The 19,193-nt window shown below is 47.0% G+C and overlaps 1 protein-coding gene across 8 annotated transcripts in view; it reads left to right on the top strand.

Annotated features, from left to right (window-relative positions):
• Syt17 (synaptotagmin XVII) overlaps positions 1-19,193 on the top strand; it is a 67,871-nt gene that overhangs the window by 11,153 nt on the left and 37,525 nt on the right. For all 8 annotated transcript variants that reach the window (XM_006507202.3, XM_006507204.3, NM_001362179.1 and 5 more), the window contains 2 exons: positions 460-608; positions 2,979-3,598. In XM_006507202.3, coding sequence (XP_006507265.2) covers positions 461-608; positions 2,979-3,598 — 768 coding nt within the window. In that variant the 5' untranslated portion in view covers position 460. The remainder of the gene's footprint in view (positions 1-459; positions 609-2,978; positions 3,599-19,193) is intronic.

Below are 19,193 nucleotides of genomic sequence, written 5' to 3'. Positions count from 1 at the left end.
GGCACAGAGACAGTTGGGATAGAAGGACACATATCCCAAAGAGCAACTAAATGCATCTAAACAACCAAGTGGTTCCTTCAAGACTCAAGATTAACAGGTCTCCAGCTTCAGTCCACCCAGTTGCGCCCCCTTGTGGCAACAGTGTAGGTTTGCATGTCCTCCACACAACTGAAGCTATTTTCTAAATCAGGGATAACACCTTTGAATTATATCAGTTTGTGAAAAAAAGCAAGACTATATTTCCATTGTTATAAGTGATGTAGCATGGGCCAGAGGCTGCATCATCGCCATGAATGCCTCAAGATAGGAGGAGTCCTTGTGTTCAGCCACTGAATGTTGCTATGGTTCAGAAAGGTACAACTACTGGTTGAACTGTGAGAGAAGGCAGAGAGCAGGTGGAGGCCCCCGTGGAACTCTGGTGAGCCTCCACAGCCACTGGAACCCCTTCTCCTCCTGCAGGATGGCCAGCCGGAGCAATGACAAGGATGGAGACTCCGTGCATACAGCCAGCGATGTTCCTTTGACCCCAAGGACCAACTCCCCTGATGGGAGACGCTCGTCCTCAGACACATCCAAGTCCACGTACAGCCTGACTCGGAGAATCTCCAGTAAGTGCCTGGGACAGTTGGGGTCAAGGGGCCATTCTCTTAGTACAGGGGGGAAAGCTAGCTGAGCATGGTGGCTCATGCCAGAAATCTCTGCACTTGGGAATCCGCGATAAGAGAATCTAGGCTAGCCTGGAGTGGTATGAGTTCCAGGCTAGCCTGAGCTATCTCAGAGATCCTTTCCCAAAACAACCCCATCAGTGCTTAGGGTCACAGAAGCAGGAAAACAGACACCAAGGGGGCATTGCCCCTGTAGACGTCATGTTTTCTACTTGTTCGTAGCCTACTGGGCTTCCACCCAGGTATGCTGGCCTCTGGGCTCACCCTCCTGAAGTAGGGCAGTGTTGCACCTCAGCTGGGGGGAGGGCAAGCTTCCCTCCTGGCTCCTGCACTTGCCAATGCAGGGCTCTGGAAGGCACGCATGGTCTATTCCTTCATCCATAAGGTGTGCTAATGTCTCACTTAATAATCCAAGGGACCGTAGAAGCAGATGGCTCAGGGCATAGCATCCATTTAGAGTACCCCGTGGTACCATGCTACTCTGAAGACTGTGATGGCGATGTTCCTGGGGCTACCACCCCTCACAGTAAACAAGAATGCAGTTATTTCTCTGTATGCACACACTCTGAACCCTCAGCTTCAACTGATCCTGGCATTCAGAGACTGAGGTAGGAGAATTATAAATTCAAGGCCAGCCCAAGCCACATAGTGAGTTCCTGGCCATTAGGGGCTACTTAGCAAGACCCTGTCTCAAAGAACCAAGAATAAAAATGTGTGTGTGTGTGTGTGTGTGTGTGTGTGCGTGTGCGTGTGCCTGTGTATCCATACTTAACACAGACTTTCTTTCCATGTCTTTTTTTAAATTTATTTATTTATTATATGTAAGTACACTGTAGCTGTCTTCAGACATACCAGAAGAAGGAGTGTCAGCTCTCATTACAGATGGTTGTGAACCACCATATGGTTACTGGGATTTGAACTCAGGATCTTTGGAAGAGCAGTCAGTGCTCTTACCCGCTGAGCCATCTCTCCAGCCCCTTTTCATGTCTTTATTACCTAAACAATATGGCGTAGTCGCCAAGCCTAGTGGTGCTGACCTATTTTCCTAGCTAAGTCAAAAGGCTGAGGCGAGGGGGTGTGGTTATGAGTTCAAGGCTAGTTCAAGTGCAATTGGGTGATGCCCTATCTCAAAATAAAAAGTGAAGAGACGATCTCGCCAGCAGCTCAGTGGTAGAGCTTCGCCTAGATGCGTGAAGCCCTGGACTGAATCCACCGCCCTGTAGGAAAAGGACAAACACAGGAAGTTTCATTTCATTGCAGTTGGAGTATACTCGGTATGGCAACTATTTGAAGATGGTGCCTTTTGGCACCGGGATACAATGTCATCGACACATGTCCTGAGCTGCATTCATAGCTAGCTTGGAGTACATGTTGCTCATGTGCTTCAGACTGGACGTACGTGAATGTATATGGATAATGTATTAGTCAGGGTTCTCTAGAGTCACAGAACTTATGGATAGTCTCTATATAGTAAAGGAATTTATTGATGACTTACAGTCGGCAGCCCAATTCCCAACAATTGTTCAGTCGCAGCTGTGAATGGAAGTCCAAGGATCTAGCAGTTACTCAGTCTCACGCAGCAAGCAGGCGAAGGAGCAAGAGCTAGAGCTAGACTCCCTTCTTCCAATGTCCTTATATTGTCTCCAGCAGAAGGTGTAGCCCAGATTAAAGGTGTGTTCCAGATGAAAGGCATAGCCAGATTAAAGGTGTGGTCCTTAAACTCGGAGATTCAATCTTCTGGAATCCCTAGCCACTATGGCTCAAGATCTTCAAACCAAGATCCAGATAAGGATCTCCAAGCCTCCAGATAAGGGTCACTGGTGAGCCTTCCAATTCCGGATTGTAGTTCATTCCAAATATTGTCAAGTTGACAACCAGGAATAGCCACTACAGATAAGCATGTATGGGTAATGTTCTCTTGCATTTTTTAAAATATTGTGTATGTGCGTCATCCTGTCTGTCTCTCTGTGTGTGTCTGTGCACTATGGTGCATGTGTGGAGGTCAGAGGACAGCTTTTGGGGGCTGGTTCTCTCTCTTTCCAGCATGTGGGACTGAACTCCAGTTCCCAGGCTTGGTAGCAAGTGCCTTTCCTTGCGGAGCTATCGGGTCAGCCCCCATGTGGTTTCATGTAAAGGTTTTGAGCGTCTGGGTGCTTGGGCGTGTCGGGGGTGGTAGAATGGGTTCCAAAACTCATGAGACACCTGCATTTCCGGTGTGCACGGAAGAGCCCATTGAAGCAGAGAAGCCCGCGTGGGCGTCTGGGGACCTTTGCTGATGTCAGCAGGTGACCATTGTTCTTGGTGGCTGTTTAGGTCTGGATTCCCGGCGCCCCAGCTCCCCACTCATCGACATCAAACCCGTTGAGTTCGGCGTTCTCAGTGCCAAGAAGGAGTCCATCCAGCCGTCTGTGCTGCGCCGGACCTACACGCCCGATGACTACTTCCGGAAGTTTGAGCCCCGACTTTACTCCCTCGACTCCAATCTTGATGACGTAGACTCTCTGACTGACGAGGAGATCATGTCCAAGTACCAGCTGGGCATGCTGCACTTCAGCACACAGTATGACCTGCTACACAACCACCTCACCGTGAGGGTGATCGAGGCCCGGGACCTGCCACCTCCAATCTCCCATGATGGCTCGCGCCAGGACATGGCCCACTCCAACCCCTACGTCAAGATCTGCCTCCTGCCTGACCAGAAGAACTCCAAGCAGACGGGAGTCAAACGCAAGACCCAGAAGCCTGTGTTTGAGGAACGCTACACCTTCGAGATCCCCTTCCTAGAAGCCCAGAGGAGGACCCTGCTGCTCACTGTGGTGGATTTTGACAAATTCTCCCGCCACTGTGTGATTGGGAAAGTAGCGGTGCCTTTGTGCGAGGTGGACTTGGTGAAGGGTGGCCACTGGTGGAAGGCCCTGATCCCCAGTTCTCAGGTAAGGCTTGACACCTTAGAAAATCTTTTTTAAAATATATTTTTACTAGGTATTTTCCTCATTTACATTTCCAATGCTATCCCAAAAGTCCCCCATACCCTCCCCCCCACTCCCCTACCCACCCACTCCCACTTTTTGGCCCTGGCGTTCCCCTGTACTGGGGCATATAAAGTTTGCAGGTCCAATGGGCCTCTCTTTCCAGTGATGGCCGACTAGGCCATCTTTTGATACATATGCAGCTAGAGACAAGGGCTCTGGGGTACTGGCTAGTTCATATTGTTGTTCCACCTATAGGGTTGCAGATCCCTTTAGCTCCTTGGGTACTTTGTCTAGCTCCTCCATTGGGGGCCCTGTGATCCATCCAATAGCTGACTGTGAGCATCCACTTCTGTGTTTGCTAGGCCCCGGCATAGTCTCACAAGAGACAGCTCTATCTGGGTCCTTTCAGCAAAATCTTGCTAGTGTATGCAATGGTGTCAGTGTTTGGAAGCTGATTATGGGATGGATCCCCGGATATGGCAGTCTCTAGATGGTCCATCCTTTCGTCACAGCTTCAAACTTTGTCTCTGTAACTCCTTCCATGGGTGTTTTGTTCCCAATTCTAAGAAGGGGCAAAGTGTCCACACTTTGGTCTTCGTTCTTCTTGAGTTTCATGTGTTTAGCAAATTGTATCTTATATCTTGGGTATTCTAAGTTTTGGGGCTAATATCCACTTATCAGTGAGTACGTATCATGTGAGTTCTTTTGTGATTGGGTTACCTCACTCAGGATGATGCCCTCCAGGTCCATCCATTTGCCTAGGAATTTCATAAATTCATTCTTTTTAATAGCTGAGTAGTACTCCATTGTGTAAATGTACCACATTTTCTGTATCCATTCCTCTGTTGAGGGGCATCTGGGTTCTTTCCAGCTTCTGGCTATTATAAATAAGGCTGCTATGAACATAGTGGAGCATGTGAAAGGATTTTTTTTTTAAGATTGTTATTTTAATTCATTTTACTATTTAAATATTTCTCTTGAGGCTGGGTGTGGTGACACATTCCTGTTATCCCAGCACTTGGGAGGTGCAATGAGGATCAGAGATCAGAGTCATCTTTAACTGTGTTATGAATTTGAGGGTAGCCTGGGCTATGTACGATCTTGTATCTAAAAAGCCAAAGACAAGAAAGAATGTATTTAAGTTGTTTCTATTGTGAGTTTTATGATTATATGAAGTTTCGAAAACAGCAAAACTCCAATCACCCTCTTCTCCGTTGTCACCAGAACGTTTTACAACTCAGAGCATATAAGCGATACCACAGGACACTGTGAACTGGAGTAGACCAAGTTCAGAGTTTTACACACACCCCCCATCATATTTGTGTGCATGTGTGTGTGCAGGTTCATGCATGTATAGATGTGTATTTGTGTGTGCATATGCGTGTGTGTGTGTGAATGTGTATGAATGTGTGAGTGTGCATGTGTGAATGTGTATGTGCGGGGGCATGAGTGTGTCAGTATGAGTTTGCCTGTGCATATGCATATATGCGTGAGTGTGTGTACATGTATGTATGTGTGTTTGCATGGGCATATATGTACATGGACACACACATGTGTGTATATGTTTATATGTGTCCATGTACATGCATGGATGAGTGTGTGTGTGGAGGTATGCATGTGTATAAATGAGTATGTGTAAATCTGCACATGTGCATGCATATTCATGCATGAGTGTATTTGCATGTACGAGTATGTGCATGTGTACATGGGCATACATGTAGATGTGTGTGTATGTATGGAGGTGTATGGGTCTGGAGTATGTAGGGTGTATGAATATGCATTTGTATGTGGAGGTTAGAGGAGGATGTCATGTGTCCTGTGCTATCACTCTCTGCCTTATTTCTCCGAGGCAGGGGCTTTCACTGAACCTGGAGTGGACTGGTGTCCAGCAAGCCCTAGAGACCCTTATGTCTCTGACCCTAGCACAGGAGTTACAAGCATGCATAGCCATGCCTGGGTTTTCACGTGGGCTCTGGGGTCCAGACTCAGGTCTGCGTGCTTATGAAGCAAGGACTCCTATGGGGCATCTCTCCAGCCCCAGTTCTGTGAAATCCTGCCAGATATACAGATTTGTGACCCAACCACCCTAGGAACACTTTTGCCACTAATGCTGACCTGTTGAATCAGGAGAGGGGTTGTCCAAGGTATAAAGCTATCACTCATTTTGACTTTCAGAAAGTGATTTGGAAGAAAAAAAATACAAAAAACGAGGGCAGTGGAGTTGATGATGCACAGATGTTTCTCAGGCAAACTCTGCCGGTAATCGGCTTCCTTCCCATGTCCAGCCTGGAGATGAGAGGCATGTGATTAGCTGCTGGGGAAACCACCCCAAGGCCACAGGCTGAGCTGTGACTCCAAGAGGCCATTAAGCACCCCCGTGTGCACCCTCTATGGGCAGAGGGAGCTGAATGGTCCAGAGAAGGAGAAGGTGCAACTAGGAAGAGACATACTGTGTACACTGCACTGTTGAGGGTGGCCCAGCCCACTGGGTTACAAACAAGGTATTTGTACAAGAACATGCCGGGGGCATCTCAAAGCTATTCAGTCTTGGTCAAGAATTCAGTGACCTGGGGCTGCCTCACAGAGGCACGTTGCTTGGTTTGTGGAGAGAGTTATGTGCTTAAGGATCAAACGCAGAGCATTGTGCTTGCTAAGTGTGTACCCTTTCCCGTGAGCCATGTCACATCCCAATGGCACACAGGTTCACCAGCGTGGGGACAAGAGGACTGTCCTGTTAGCTGTGTGTGTATGTGTTTGTCTTTCAAGATGGATATCTGCCCCTTTCTTCATATGGATTCCCCAAGAAGAAGGCCCCAAGGGAAGGCACATCATTTATCAGGGAGATGCCACCAATTGGAAACACCAGGAGGGATTTGGAACGTCAGAAAGAGTGTGTGATGTGCATATCAACACAATGGGCCATTGTCTGGTACTTAAACTTGCCAGGGACATAGGATTTTGTGCAAGGCACACATAGGAGCCCAGTGTTGTTCATCCACAGAACTGTTAAGTGAAGGCTATTGAGAACTGGGAGCTTAACTCCCTGGCAGTTTTGGTCTGTGGTCCTAGTAGGTAAGAGACCTCTGATGCCCATCGTGGGAGGTGGCATCCAGACTCAGGTCTTTGAAGCAGGGAGGACAAGGAGAGGGCAGGCAGGGTACAGGGACTGTCGTGAGTCTGGCTTCAGACCATAGATACTTTCTCTGGGTGAGTCTTCCCTCTTGCATTGCCATCAGGACCTGCTGGGTACTTCCTGCATCTAAGGCGATAGCAGGACCATTGATGTCCAAAGCATTACCCCATTTCAGCCACTCAGAAGTTTACAATTGGGGCATGGGGGAGAGTTCCGTCTTACCAAACTCAAACAGCATCCTTCATCGAAAACCCTGGAGAAGCAGAGAAATTGTTTGACACCCACATACCCCAACCCGGAGGTCTTGCTCTGTGTTCATTTCCCTTCCAGCATGGTCCTCCAGGAGTCATGCTGTGGCCTGCTCCCCACCCCTCCCTCTCTTCCTCCCTCACCTCCCTCTCTCCATTCTCTCTTTCCCAATCCCTTTCTCTTCCTTCCCTCCCCATCCTTTCCTCCTCCGTCCTATGAAGCTGGTAGCCAAGGCTTCCCTGCTGGCATTTGAACCCAGATACAGAGGGCTTTGCTCTTAGCAAAGAGCAAACCTACCAGCAACTTAGACTAGCCTTGAACTCACAATCCTCCTGCTTTAGACTCCCGAGCGCTAGGATCACAGGCATGCACCATCATGCCTGGCTAGGATGATTTTCATGTATTGGCTTGGCAGGAGGCTCAGCTAGTTATGTGATGCCGTGCAAGCATTAGGACCTAAATTTAGTACCCACTTAAAGACCTAAGTTCCAGGCGTGCGTCTGTAATCCCAGTGCTTGTGGGGCTGGGGCAGAAGGACGTTTGGGTTCAGTGTGAGACCTCGCCTCAAAACATAAGGTGGAAGGGGACTGGAGAGATGGCTCAGTGGTTAGGAACACTGGACGCTCCCCTAGAGGACTGGGGTTCAATTTTCAGTTCCCACCCAACAGCTCACAACTGTCTGTAACTCTAGTTCCAGGGGATCCACCATACCAGCCATGCATGTAATGTATGTTTATGTGCATGTAGGCAAAACACCCATGCATATAACATAAAATAAATATTTACATAAAAATAAGGTGAAGAGCCACTGAGAAAGATACTGGATATTGACCTTTAAGCCCCCCACATGCACATATACACATAATGCATGAACGCACACACACAAGACCACATACATATATGCCACACCACACACACACACACGCACGCACGCACGCGCAGCTGTTTGGGACTCAAAGGAGAATCAAGAGGGAGATGTATAGGTTTCCCATCACTCCCCTCCACACCCCCCTCCACTCAGTCCTCCCTTTTCCACCTCACTCACCACAGCAGTCTGTATGGTACCAGAGACAAGCCCACGTTAACACATCACTATTGCAGTTTGGGGTACACTGTTAATGTGTACATCCCATGGATCTGGGTAAATGTCTAGTGACATATGTGCACTGTGATAGCAGCAGATAGAGTGGTGTCACCAGGGCTTGTGAGATACTCAGAGTTCTGTGCTGATTGGGCTCAGTACCTGGAAACTGCCTGGAGTTACAGACGCCCCCAGCCTGCCTTCTGGACTGCTAAAAACAGCCTGGTAAACAGAGGCTCCTAACTGCCTTCTGTATTTTGAGATTCCTCACCAACTGCTACTGTCACCATTCAGCCCTTAGCCAGGCAAATGGCAACATTTTAAACTTGTTCAGAGATGCTGTCAGCCCTGACCTTTTAGAACCCTGGTGTGTGTGTGTGTGTGTGTGTGTGTGTGTGTGTGTGTGTGTGTGTGTTAAAGCTCTTTCTGACTCAGCTTCTGATAGACAGCCCCATAGTGCTTCTGGGGAATAGACCAGAGCCTTATAGGGCAGCAGAAACTACAAGTTTCCCTGTGTGGTGGCCTCTTGTGCCCCTCCTCCCTCAGTAGAAATCAATTTCACACTTGAGAGCTTATTAAAATTTTAATTACATTCTTAAATTTACTTAGTGTACATATACTGTGGAGTGCTTGAGGAGGTCAGAGGACAACTTGTGGGGACTGTGTAGGATCCAGGATCAAACTCAGGTCATCAGGCACGCAGCAAGCACCCTCACCTGCTCTGCTGTTCTAACTTGCTTTCTATTGCGGTGACAAACATTATGACCAGAACCTGCTTGGACAGGAGAGGGTTTAATTTGGCTTATATATGGGTCACAGTCCATTGAGAGAGGCCAAGGCAGGAACCTGGAGCAGGAACTGAAGCAGAAGGCAGTAAAGAGTGCTGCTTACTGGCTTGCTCCCTATGGGTTCGCTCAGCATCTCTCTCTCTCTTTCTCTCTCTCTCTCTCTCTCTCTCTCTCTCTCTCTCTCTCTCTCTCTCTCTCCTTCCCTCCCTCCCTCCCTTCCTTTTTTTATTTATTCACTTTACATTCCACTCACTGACCCCCCCCCATTGCCCCTCCCACAATCCTCCCCTCATCCCCTCTCACCTCTGAAAGAGTGCCCCCTCCCTGGGTACTCCCCGACCCTGGCACATCAAGTCTCTGTGAGGCTAGGCACACTGAGACCAGACAAGGCAGCCCAGCTAGAACATACCCCATGAACAGGCAACAGCTTTTGGGACAGCCCCCACTTCAGTTGTTTTGGGACCCACATGAAGACCAAGCTACATATCTGCTACATATGTGTGGGGAGGCCTAGGTCCAGCCCATGTTTGCTCCTTGGTTGGTGGTTTGGTCTCTGAGAGCGCCTAAGGGTCCAGGTTGGTTGACTTTGTTGAACTTCCTGTGGAGTTCCTACCCCCTTCAAGGCTGCAGTCCTCCCCACAACTCTTCCATAAGAGTCCCCAAGCTCTAACCATTGTTTGTTAGCCTACTTCCTTATACAACACAGGACATGCCCAGGAGTGGCACTGCCCACAGTAGGCTGGACTCTTCTCTATCATTTAGCAATCAAGAAAATGTCCCACAGACCTGCCTTCAGGCAATCTGATAGAGATATTTTCTCAATAGAGGTGCCTCTCCTAGCCTGTGTCAAGATGGAAAAAAAAAAAACCAACAAAAAACAATCAACCAGGACACCTGCTGTGCCATCTCACTGGCTCCACATGAGCATTTGATCCCTAGTTACGAGAACTAAAGGAGGAAGCAGAAGCAATGTGGGTGAACATCCCTACTTCTTAAGTAAGGAGGCTGCATCACAGAAAGATTGACTAGTCCAAGGTCACACAGATTTTCATGGTAGAATCAGGATTAGTTGGGTAGCCTGACTTCAAGACAGGTCTCGCTACTGTCCTAACCATCTCTACCGCCCGCCTTCCTCAGATAACATGGTTCAGTGTCAGATAAAAGCATGGGCCTTGCAGTCACACAGGCCTGGGTTCAAGTCCCGGTTCTCCCACCTACTAGATAGGTATGCTCAGAAAGCTTCCATTTCAGTGCTCAGCCTCAATTTTCTGCCTGTCACGGGAGGCTTGTACGGTGTGAAGATTCAGCCTCTCATGGCCTCTGTGGCAGCCTCCTCGGGAGCATTCACTGTGAACCGCTTGACCTAGAATTCTGATACCAAATGTATGTGTTAGCCTCCACTTCTCTTGAGACCATCTTTGTTTCAATTCAGACTCTTCCCTGCCTAAGTTAGTGCCTGTCACTCATAAGTCTCACTTAACCACTTAGTCTGACTAGACTGTAAATCACCGAGACCAGTGGAGCCCTTTCCTTCTTATGCTAGCTCACATTTTCAGCAGCTTCAGCCCATGGGGCTTTGGCCCCTTGCACTGGGACAGAGCATCAGGGCAGTACCTTATGGAGGATACAATCGAGGAACAGCCAGCAGAAGGGCATGTTAGGAAAGGCACGGGGGAGGCGACCGTGACGTCTCCCTCACCCCTTCAAACCCACCACTCTATTACCACCCTGACAGAATCTCCAGTCTAGACATTTCCCAACCCCTGATGCTTGTGATTTTGGGTGACACTCCATGGTAACAAACATGATGGAGTGAACCATTGTCAACTGGTGGTTGAACTAAGCCTCTACCCAACCACCTCTCCCTGGAAGTCAGAGAATGGAGATACTTGTCTCCAACTCTCTACTCGCGGTCTTTCTAGTAGTCAGTCCCACCCTTAAGTTACCTAGAGGTCCCAGTGATCAAGCAATGCCATTGGCATACAAAAGGTACACTGCCCACTATAAGGATTCCAAATGTCCTAGAAGCTCTGTGCCAGGATCTGGGTATAGATACCAAAAGTGAATTTTTTTCTTACAGTCGAGCTCTGCCACTTGACTCGTGGGTGGTATTAGACTTGTGCCTGAACCCCATAGTGTTACGGTCATCGTCACCATCCTCATCACCCAGCTCTCTGAGAGCTGGATGAGATCACACTTGGACCATGCCCAGTATACATTGTCTGCAGCGGCTGTGGTTCATTTGTATCCTGAATGTGGCAGGTTTCTCATGTGTCAGTTCCAAGTGGGTTTGGGGATGGAGTTGGGAATGGTGATTTCCCAGAGCATTTCTTAGTCTTTATGATACATGCCATAGGCCCAGTTAAGTCATTGCATAAGTAGGTCATTGGTTATGGGAGTTGTTTATAAACTAGAGACGCATCACAGGGTCTCCCGCCTGTCTGAGTCACTGCTACATCCTGTGGTCACTCAGACAGTGCATGGTTACTGAGCACTGTCTTAGTTACTTTCTATTTCAGTGAGGAGACACCGTGACCAAGACAGAGGGTGGGTCCATGACCATCATGGTAGGGATCAAGGCAGTAAACAGGGAGGCATGGTCCTGTAGCTGGGAGTTTACATCTGATCCACAACCATGAGGCAGAGAAAGAGCTAACTGGAATGGCATGGGCTATCAAAACCCAAAAGGCCACCCCTAGTGACATACTTCTTCCAGTAAGGCCACACCTCCTACTTCTTCCTAAACAGTTTCACCAACTGTGGGCCAGACATTCAAACATATGGAGACTTAGCATTCAAATACATGAGGGCCATTCTCACTCAAACCACTACACGCTCCTGCCATGAGTTTACCTCGGGCCTGTCGGTATCTGTTTGCTGAGAGGTAGTACAATGTAGGACAGAAGAAGGCTTTCCCTGCAGAAATGGAAGGAGGAAATGGTATCAAAGGTTAGGGCCAGTGTTCCTGACTTAGCCTCTCCCTTTGTGTCTTCCAGTCACTTCCCTGGAAGGTCCCCAAGGCCATCCTGCCTTATGGTGCTTCTGCATGAGAAGGGACCATGTCCAATCATAAGGTTGCTGCGTGACTGATCTTGATTCGATTGAATTAAAGAAGCCTGGAGATTAGTAAGGCATGCCTCTGCATGTGTCTGCCCAGAAATGATTAGAGCATGAAGGGTATCCCCTAATGAATGGTTTGATCCATTGGTATATTCTCGATCTCAATAGACTGTTGCCAAGTGGTACAGTTGTGGAAGGTGGAGTCTTGTTAGAGGAGATGCATCCCTGGGAGTTCAGTGTTTGTCTACAGCAATGCAGAGTCTAACTCAGCTGCCTATCAGTTCTCCACTGAGATCTCTGGGTAGATGGAGACCAGGCAGCACACCTAGCCTGATTTCAGGTTGGGACTGAGCATGTGGAATAAGACGCTGACTGACTGTCCAGCTAGTACGGAATGAATCTGGCTCTTTTGTGATGGATTGGATCAGAAGTAGGTTGGCTGTGTCTGGATGGCCATCCAGTCTAAGACAGAAACTCTCAGACACTAGAATAGTGGCCTTCTCTCCAAGCTTTCTTGGAGGACTGAATGCCACACACAAAGGTATAAGTAAACAGTTCACTGGGCAGCATTTACAGTGGGTCTGCTGTGTGCCAGAAGCATTGGAAAGATGGAGGTACTGCTCCAAACGAGTTCTCGGCCCTGAGGAGCAAAAATAAAAATAGAAGGCCGGATGTGGCTCAGTGGGTGAAACGTGTCCCTAACATGGGCAAAGGCTTGGGTTCTCTCCCCAGCATTGCTTAAATCAGACATAGTAGAGCATGTCTGTATTTCTAGTACTCACGAGGTAGAGACAAGAAGAAAGATCAGAAGTTCAAGGCCAACCTCAACTAGCTGCCTGTTGAGTTTGAGACCAACCTGGCTTACATGAAACTTTTCTAATTAATTAATTAATTAATTAAAAAAGAGGAGGAGGGGTAAGGAAAAGAAGAACAAAATGGAGCCTTACCTTGCTTGTACACTAAGTCAAGAACTTACATTTGGAAGCCCATCTTAGAGGGAAATAAAGAATATTTTTATAACTTAGCTAAGCATATTTTTAAATGGTCAAAAAAAATGAGTACAAACCATAGAGGGAGCAAATGAATGCATTCACCACGTGAAGTTGGTGGGCTTCTTTTAGACCAGAAGCTCTGGTCAAAGACAGGAAGACAACCTGCGAGCTGGGGAATGTGTTTGCGCTAACGTGTTGGTTTGCCAGCACGACCTAGTTAAGTATCACACATGGGCAACTCATAAACTAGAGATTAGCTGTTCCCCTGATTCTGGAAGGTGTTGTTTGAGCCATGCACCCTTGTCACAAAGGAAGAGTCTGCTCTGTGCTTCCCTTAGCTTTCCATGGTTTGCTGTCCATCCTTTGTGTCCTCTGCCGTCTCAGCATACACTGTCACCTGCATGTGTATTCTCTCTGTGTTTAAATGTTTATCCTTTGTAGGGATGTCAGCCGTATTGGGTCAGGGGTCCTCCCTCCCCAGAGCAGCTTTATCTTGACCAACTACTTGTCAGGACTGTTTAAATAAGGAAGGTCTTTCTAACATGCTTTGGGGTGGAAATTGAACACAGCAAGTATGTTTGAGGGGACATAAGTCCAGTCGCCTATAACTGCTGGATGACTAGTATCTGTAGTATTGAAGGTTTTTTGTATATTAGAAATATACCTCACAGGTATGGAATGTCCCTCACAGGCCCATGCATTGGAAGCGATGTTGCTTGGGAAGGTTGTAGGACCTTTAGGAAGAGATACCTTGCTGGAAGAAATATGTCACTAGGGCTGGGCCATGACTTTCTTTCCTCCCTTCAGCCCTCTAACCCCAACTATGCTCCCTTGAATCCCTCCCAAGTACCCCCTCTCAAGTTGACAGTCACTTTTTCTTTAAGTATATTTGTTACATACGTGTAGATAAGTGCAGGTGCATGCATGTATACATGCACTCGCACGCGCACACACACAAAATCTGCTGAGTTCATTTTGATGGTGGTATATATGTGATGTCCAGGCTGACCACTTCGGGTTGGGCAGCCAATAAGAGGTCTCTCCCTGGGAGAAGCTAATTCTCCTTCTCCCAGAATTCAATAGTTCATCATCTAGGAGTAGGATGAAATTTCCCTTCCACATTAACACGTCTATTGATATTGCTGTCGTTCAGGTCTTGTTAGTACAACCATCTCAAGGAAAGAATTTCACAGCAGACTTCCTGGTATCCTGTCTCTTATAATCTCGTTTCTCCATCTTCCTCAATGTTTCCTGAGCCATAGATGCAGGAGCTGTGGTGTAAATGTAACCCCTGGGCCTGGGCTCCCTGGGAGCTGTTGATCTCTTCATTCTGTTTGGTTGTGGTTTTCTGTGATGGTCTCCATCTGCTGTAAAGATAGGATTCTTTGATGAGGAATGGTAGCTACATTTTCTGTAGGCATAAGTCTAAGATTTAGAATGTAGGAAGGAATTATGTTGGTCTAGCAAATTTTCAATAGTAAATTCTTTACTAAGGTCCATTACATCATTAGCCCCAGGAAGCTGGCTAGGTTTCCAACACCTGGGATAACTTCCCTCCTGTTTAAGTGGGCCTTAGGTCCAACCAGACAGCTGTTGGTTGGTGCCCACCAACATCTTTATTCATATGTTGCCATATTAGTAACTGTGGTTCATAGATGTTGCTGTTGGGCAGACTATTTCATTACTCCCTTCCTTGGCAGCTTCTATAGCATTTTCTGGAACCATGGAAGCTAAACCATAGGAGAGAGTCTTCTAGATCAGACCCAGTTCCAATCATCTGAGTCCTGTGTCCTAAGTGCATGGTATTGTCAGCAGCAGGAGCCCATCCTCAGTCCTTCAGAGGCAGCCAAGGGCAACACTAAAGACCTTTGTTGTTGCTTGGATTATCCCAAACAACCCTTGAAAAGGTTGTTCCTACTTCTGTCTGATACTAGGATTTTCGTATTGTTAGTTTTGTTTAGACAGTTTTGTTAGACTATGGTTCTTGTGGGGAGCATTGATAGCCCAAATGGCTTAATTTCCTTTAATATGTATATGTGTATAAATATCTATATAAACATATGTCTTAATGTATATATTTATACATACATACACATCAACTGAGTGTATAACTTTAGGTAAGTGTAAAATAATGTGAGTCTTTATCAAACAATCTCAGTATGTTTGTCCATCCTTCTCCTTCTGTATTGACCTCCCTCTAATCTCCTCCAGTTGGAGCCCACTCCCATTATTTCATTTCTCAGGGGTTTGCAGTGTGACCATCAGCGTCATGCTCCTGTTGCTGTGCCTTAGCTGCCACGATAGACTATGACCCCTTGGAACTGTAAGCTGGAATTAAATCCTTTCCCTTTGAAGTTGCTTTGGGCAGGTATTTTATTCACAGCCATCAGTAAATTAGCCAAGACATCACTGGACAAGAATGATGAAAAGCTTGACCGTGGCAGACAGATGCAGCTCACTGTGCCATCACCTGCATTGTGGTCATGGAGAAGACCTTGGACTTAGATGGAAAGTCGTAAGTCAATGGTTCTCAACAAAGAGGACAGACAGTAATCCTCTCCTGACCAGGATTTTGCTTTTCATGGTCTCACCACCATCAAACATGATCTAAAGATGTAAATGGGAAATTTGTGAAATGATTCATAAGTTTTAAACAACTTATTATAGTTCATTATTCTGATTCTTCTTATATTATTAATAGGCATAATCTATAGCAAATTTAGTTTTACTGTAGGGAAACATGAAAATAGAAGTCGTGGTGCATATAGACTTCATTATTATCTGTGCTTTCAGGTACCCACTGAAAGTTGGACCCTATCCCCCATCAATAAGTGATAAAGGAGGACTATTGTACATTAAATTGACACCCGACTGGATAGTTCTGCTAATTTTCTTGTCGTTGGGACAAAATACTTAACAGAAGCAACTTTAAGGGAGAGGCTTTCTTTGGCTCACAGTTCAGATGTGTAGGCCATCATGTCAGGGACAGTGTGGTGGATGGAACAGCTGGGTCCATGGTGGCAGTGCTTGGAGCTGGGCACATCACTCCTCATCCTAGCAGCAGAAAAGCAGATTAAAAAAACCTTCAAGACCTGCCCCAGTGAACTGCTTCCACAGCTAGTCCCCATGTCCCAAAGGTTCCATAGTCTCTCCAAACAGCACTGGCAGCTGGGGACCAGTATTCAAACCCAGGAGCCTGTAGGGGACGTGTCACATTCAAGCCATGACAATAGTCCATTGGAGAATGTGTACAGGCATATGTTAGGAGTCACCATGACCTTGCATCCATTTGTTTAAGCATTAACACCCTTTTCTAGCCCCCCCCCCACCCCCAGGCTCAGATTCAAATCGTGTCTGCTGGTGGTCATGAAGTTAGCTTACCCTTTTGGCAACCAATCCTGTCAAAATCAGATCTTACTGTTTCTTGAGCCGATTATCCTACCTTAGGGTTTATGAGAAGGATATAATCTAAAAGAACATTCCTGAGTCTTCCATTGAGGTCATTACAAATAACTGGGTGGGGCTGGGGGCTAGGAATATTTCTCATCTGCATAATCATGATCAGATCCCCACCACTAGAGACAGTGGATTCCCTGGCGCTAGCCAGCTAGTAAGACTAGCTGTATCTGTGAGCTATGGGTTTTATTGAGGGATCATGTCTCAGGGAATATGTTGGAAAGGAATTGGGGAAGATTCCCTGTGTCAGCCTCTGGCAACTCATACCCACAAATACACAAACGTGCACACATGTGAACACACACATGCACATACTACATGCAACCGAGGTATCTATCAATAGGAAAATAGTTATAATCCAGTGTAGAATATAAGACAATGATTTTATAGCTGATACAGAGCTAGGTCATTATGTGGGAAATGTATGCCATTAAGATTTTCTACAAGGAAACTTTGGAATTGGCTTGTGTCCTCAACGGGCAAATATAGGCAACTGTATGGACAGAGGCGAGACGAGACGAGGACATACTGACCAAGTGTGTGAAATGCTGTATTTTGTAAATACTAAAATGTGTTTTTCTGGAAAATGGATTTTGCTAAAAGAAAAAAAAAATTTTTTAGAAAGGTTGTTTGAACAGTGAATTAGGAAACAAAAGACTTCTCCCAGGTGGTCAGAATAAAGGCGAGGGGACGAGGGGACGCGGAGCAGCTGGGTTTGTGCCTCATTAAAAGCTGTGTGCACACTCGTGAAGCTCTCTGTGAGGTGAGAGTGAGCAGGAACGTTTAGAAGCACTTCAAAGGAAGCCTGTGAGGAGAGAACCTGCCTCTTGTTTTCCCCAGAAAATGTCCTTTGTCCCAGATGGTTTTCTTTGATTTCCTTTTTATTGATTGGAGCTTGACTGCATTCAAAAGCTGCAGGAGAGGATTTGCGTTTTCATTTTCTTCCTTGCTTCATCTCTTTTACTTTTCTTTTTGCCTGGGTGGAGAGCTATGGCATTTGCACGCACAGGCTGCTGGGAGAGCTGGCAGGGGGGCCTCTGGATTCATTTGAGTAATTTACAGACTGTCTATTTTGGGTCTTCCTAGCCCACCCCACGTAGCGCTACTCAATTAAGCTCATCAGGCTTTTATAAAAAAGGAAATGAGGCTTGTTTATTTGTGACATCTCCTCAAAAGGGAAAAAGACAGAAATGATTCTCCCACCCAGTTGCTCCTCCCACCCAGTTGCTCCTCCCACCCAGTTGCTCCTCCCACCTCAGCTTCCAGTCTCTTGAGGCTGAGAAGGACAGACTTGTCTTGCTCATGTCCATTTGGGGATCATGTGACAGTGGCTGTGTCTCCATTTGGGGGACTACATAGCTTGGTCTCAGGATCCCCGAGATGGGAGTGGTGTGAGGTGCATGCGTACCACTTGACTTCCAGTGCAGTCACATTCCCACAGAGCCACTGTGAATTAAAAATATTGAAAGCTGAAAGCATGCTGTAGTCTGCATCATCATTAACTCCCATTGTGGTAAAGGCTTGAGCCTCAGTCAGTGCTACAACAAGGTGATGGGGCCTTTAAGTGGGACATAGCAGAAGGTCTTTAGGTCACTGGGGATGTGCCATTAAAGGGCCCAGGATCTCTTCTCCTCTTTAGCATTCCAGCTGTTCTGTGTGGTCCAGAGGAGGACTTGTGGCAGAAATCTGGTAGCCCTGCTTTGGGTTCCAAATGAGTGAGTTTATTAAGTGCATAGAAAGCATGAGAGCAAGAGCAGATGAGCAGAATAGCAAGTGCGATAGAAAACGCACTGGTGACTGTAACGCTGTTCAGGCTCACTGAGAAGCTGGCTCTGGAAGCAGGCTCCTCCCCCAAGCCATCAAGCCAGGTGTGTTTACAACATCTGACAGAGATGCCTAAGAGAACAAACAAGGCAATGCAATCAGGGACCACAGGCATCTGACAGAAATACACTGGAAAGAAGTGCTCACCTCGGCTCTCACCCCAGTCCCTTTGGGGTCTAGCTTCTGGCTTCCGATTCCCACAGTAGGCATTTTTATACTGTGAGAAGAACAGTGACCTCTCTTGAAGACGATGTCCTACCTCAGGCTTCTCAATGGCACCGTGTTTCTAGCCCCCTAACCCCCTTAACTCCTGCTATTCTCTTCTCTCCCTCTTACAGAATTAGGAGGCAGACTGCCCCCAAGACAGGGATCTTTGGAGGACACTTTGAGAGTGACTTGATTGGGTCTGAAGTGGGAGGAGGTGCCTGCTCCCTGCACCGCTTCTCAGTGAGCTAGAACAGCAATGACAATTCACCAGTGCACATTTCGCCAGCCATGATATTAGCAGTTTGTTCCACCATGAGCTCCCACAGCAATGTACTACCTCACACAGGCCCTAAAGGGTGTGGTGGATTAAAACCCCATAAACCTTTTCTCTTTATAAGTTGGTGGTCTCAGGCATTTAGTGAGAATGACAGAAATGGCATCTAGCCTTCCAAACGTCACAGTTGAGTAGAACAGCACACTTGTGGACTGGTGTCTTCCCTTATCCTTGCATGAGTGGTGGGAGCTCTATCTGCTGCCCACAACATTACAAGAGAGAAACTAGATGCATGCCTTGTCCCCAACGCAGGCAATGTTCAAAATACTAGACTCCAAGACAAAACGGAAAAAAGAAATACCAAGCTGAGTCACTGGAAGTCAGGGACTGTCCATATCCGTGTGCCACATGTGTCCCAGGGTAGCTGTGAAGGTGGACTGACACATTTGCAAATGATAATGTCATAATTTCAAGATTGGACACTCCCATTCT

This window comes from Mus musculus, chromosome 7, assembly GCF_000001635.26.
Source record: "Mus musculus strain C57BL/6J chromosome 7, GRCm38.p6 C57BL/6J".
NCBI lineage: Eukaryota > Metazoa > Chordata > Mammalia > Rodentia > Muridae > Mus > Mus musculus.
This window is presented reverse-complemented; position numbering and strand designations above follow the sequence as displayed.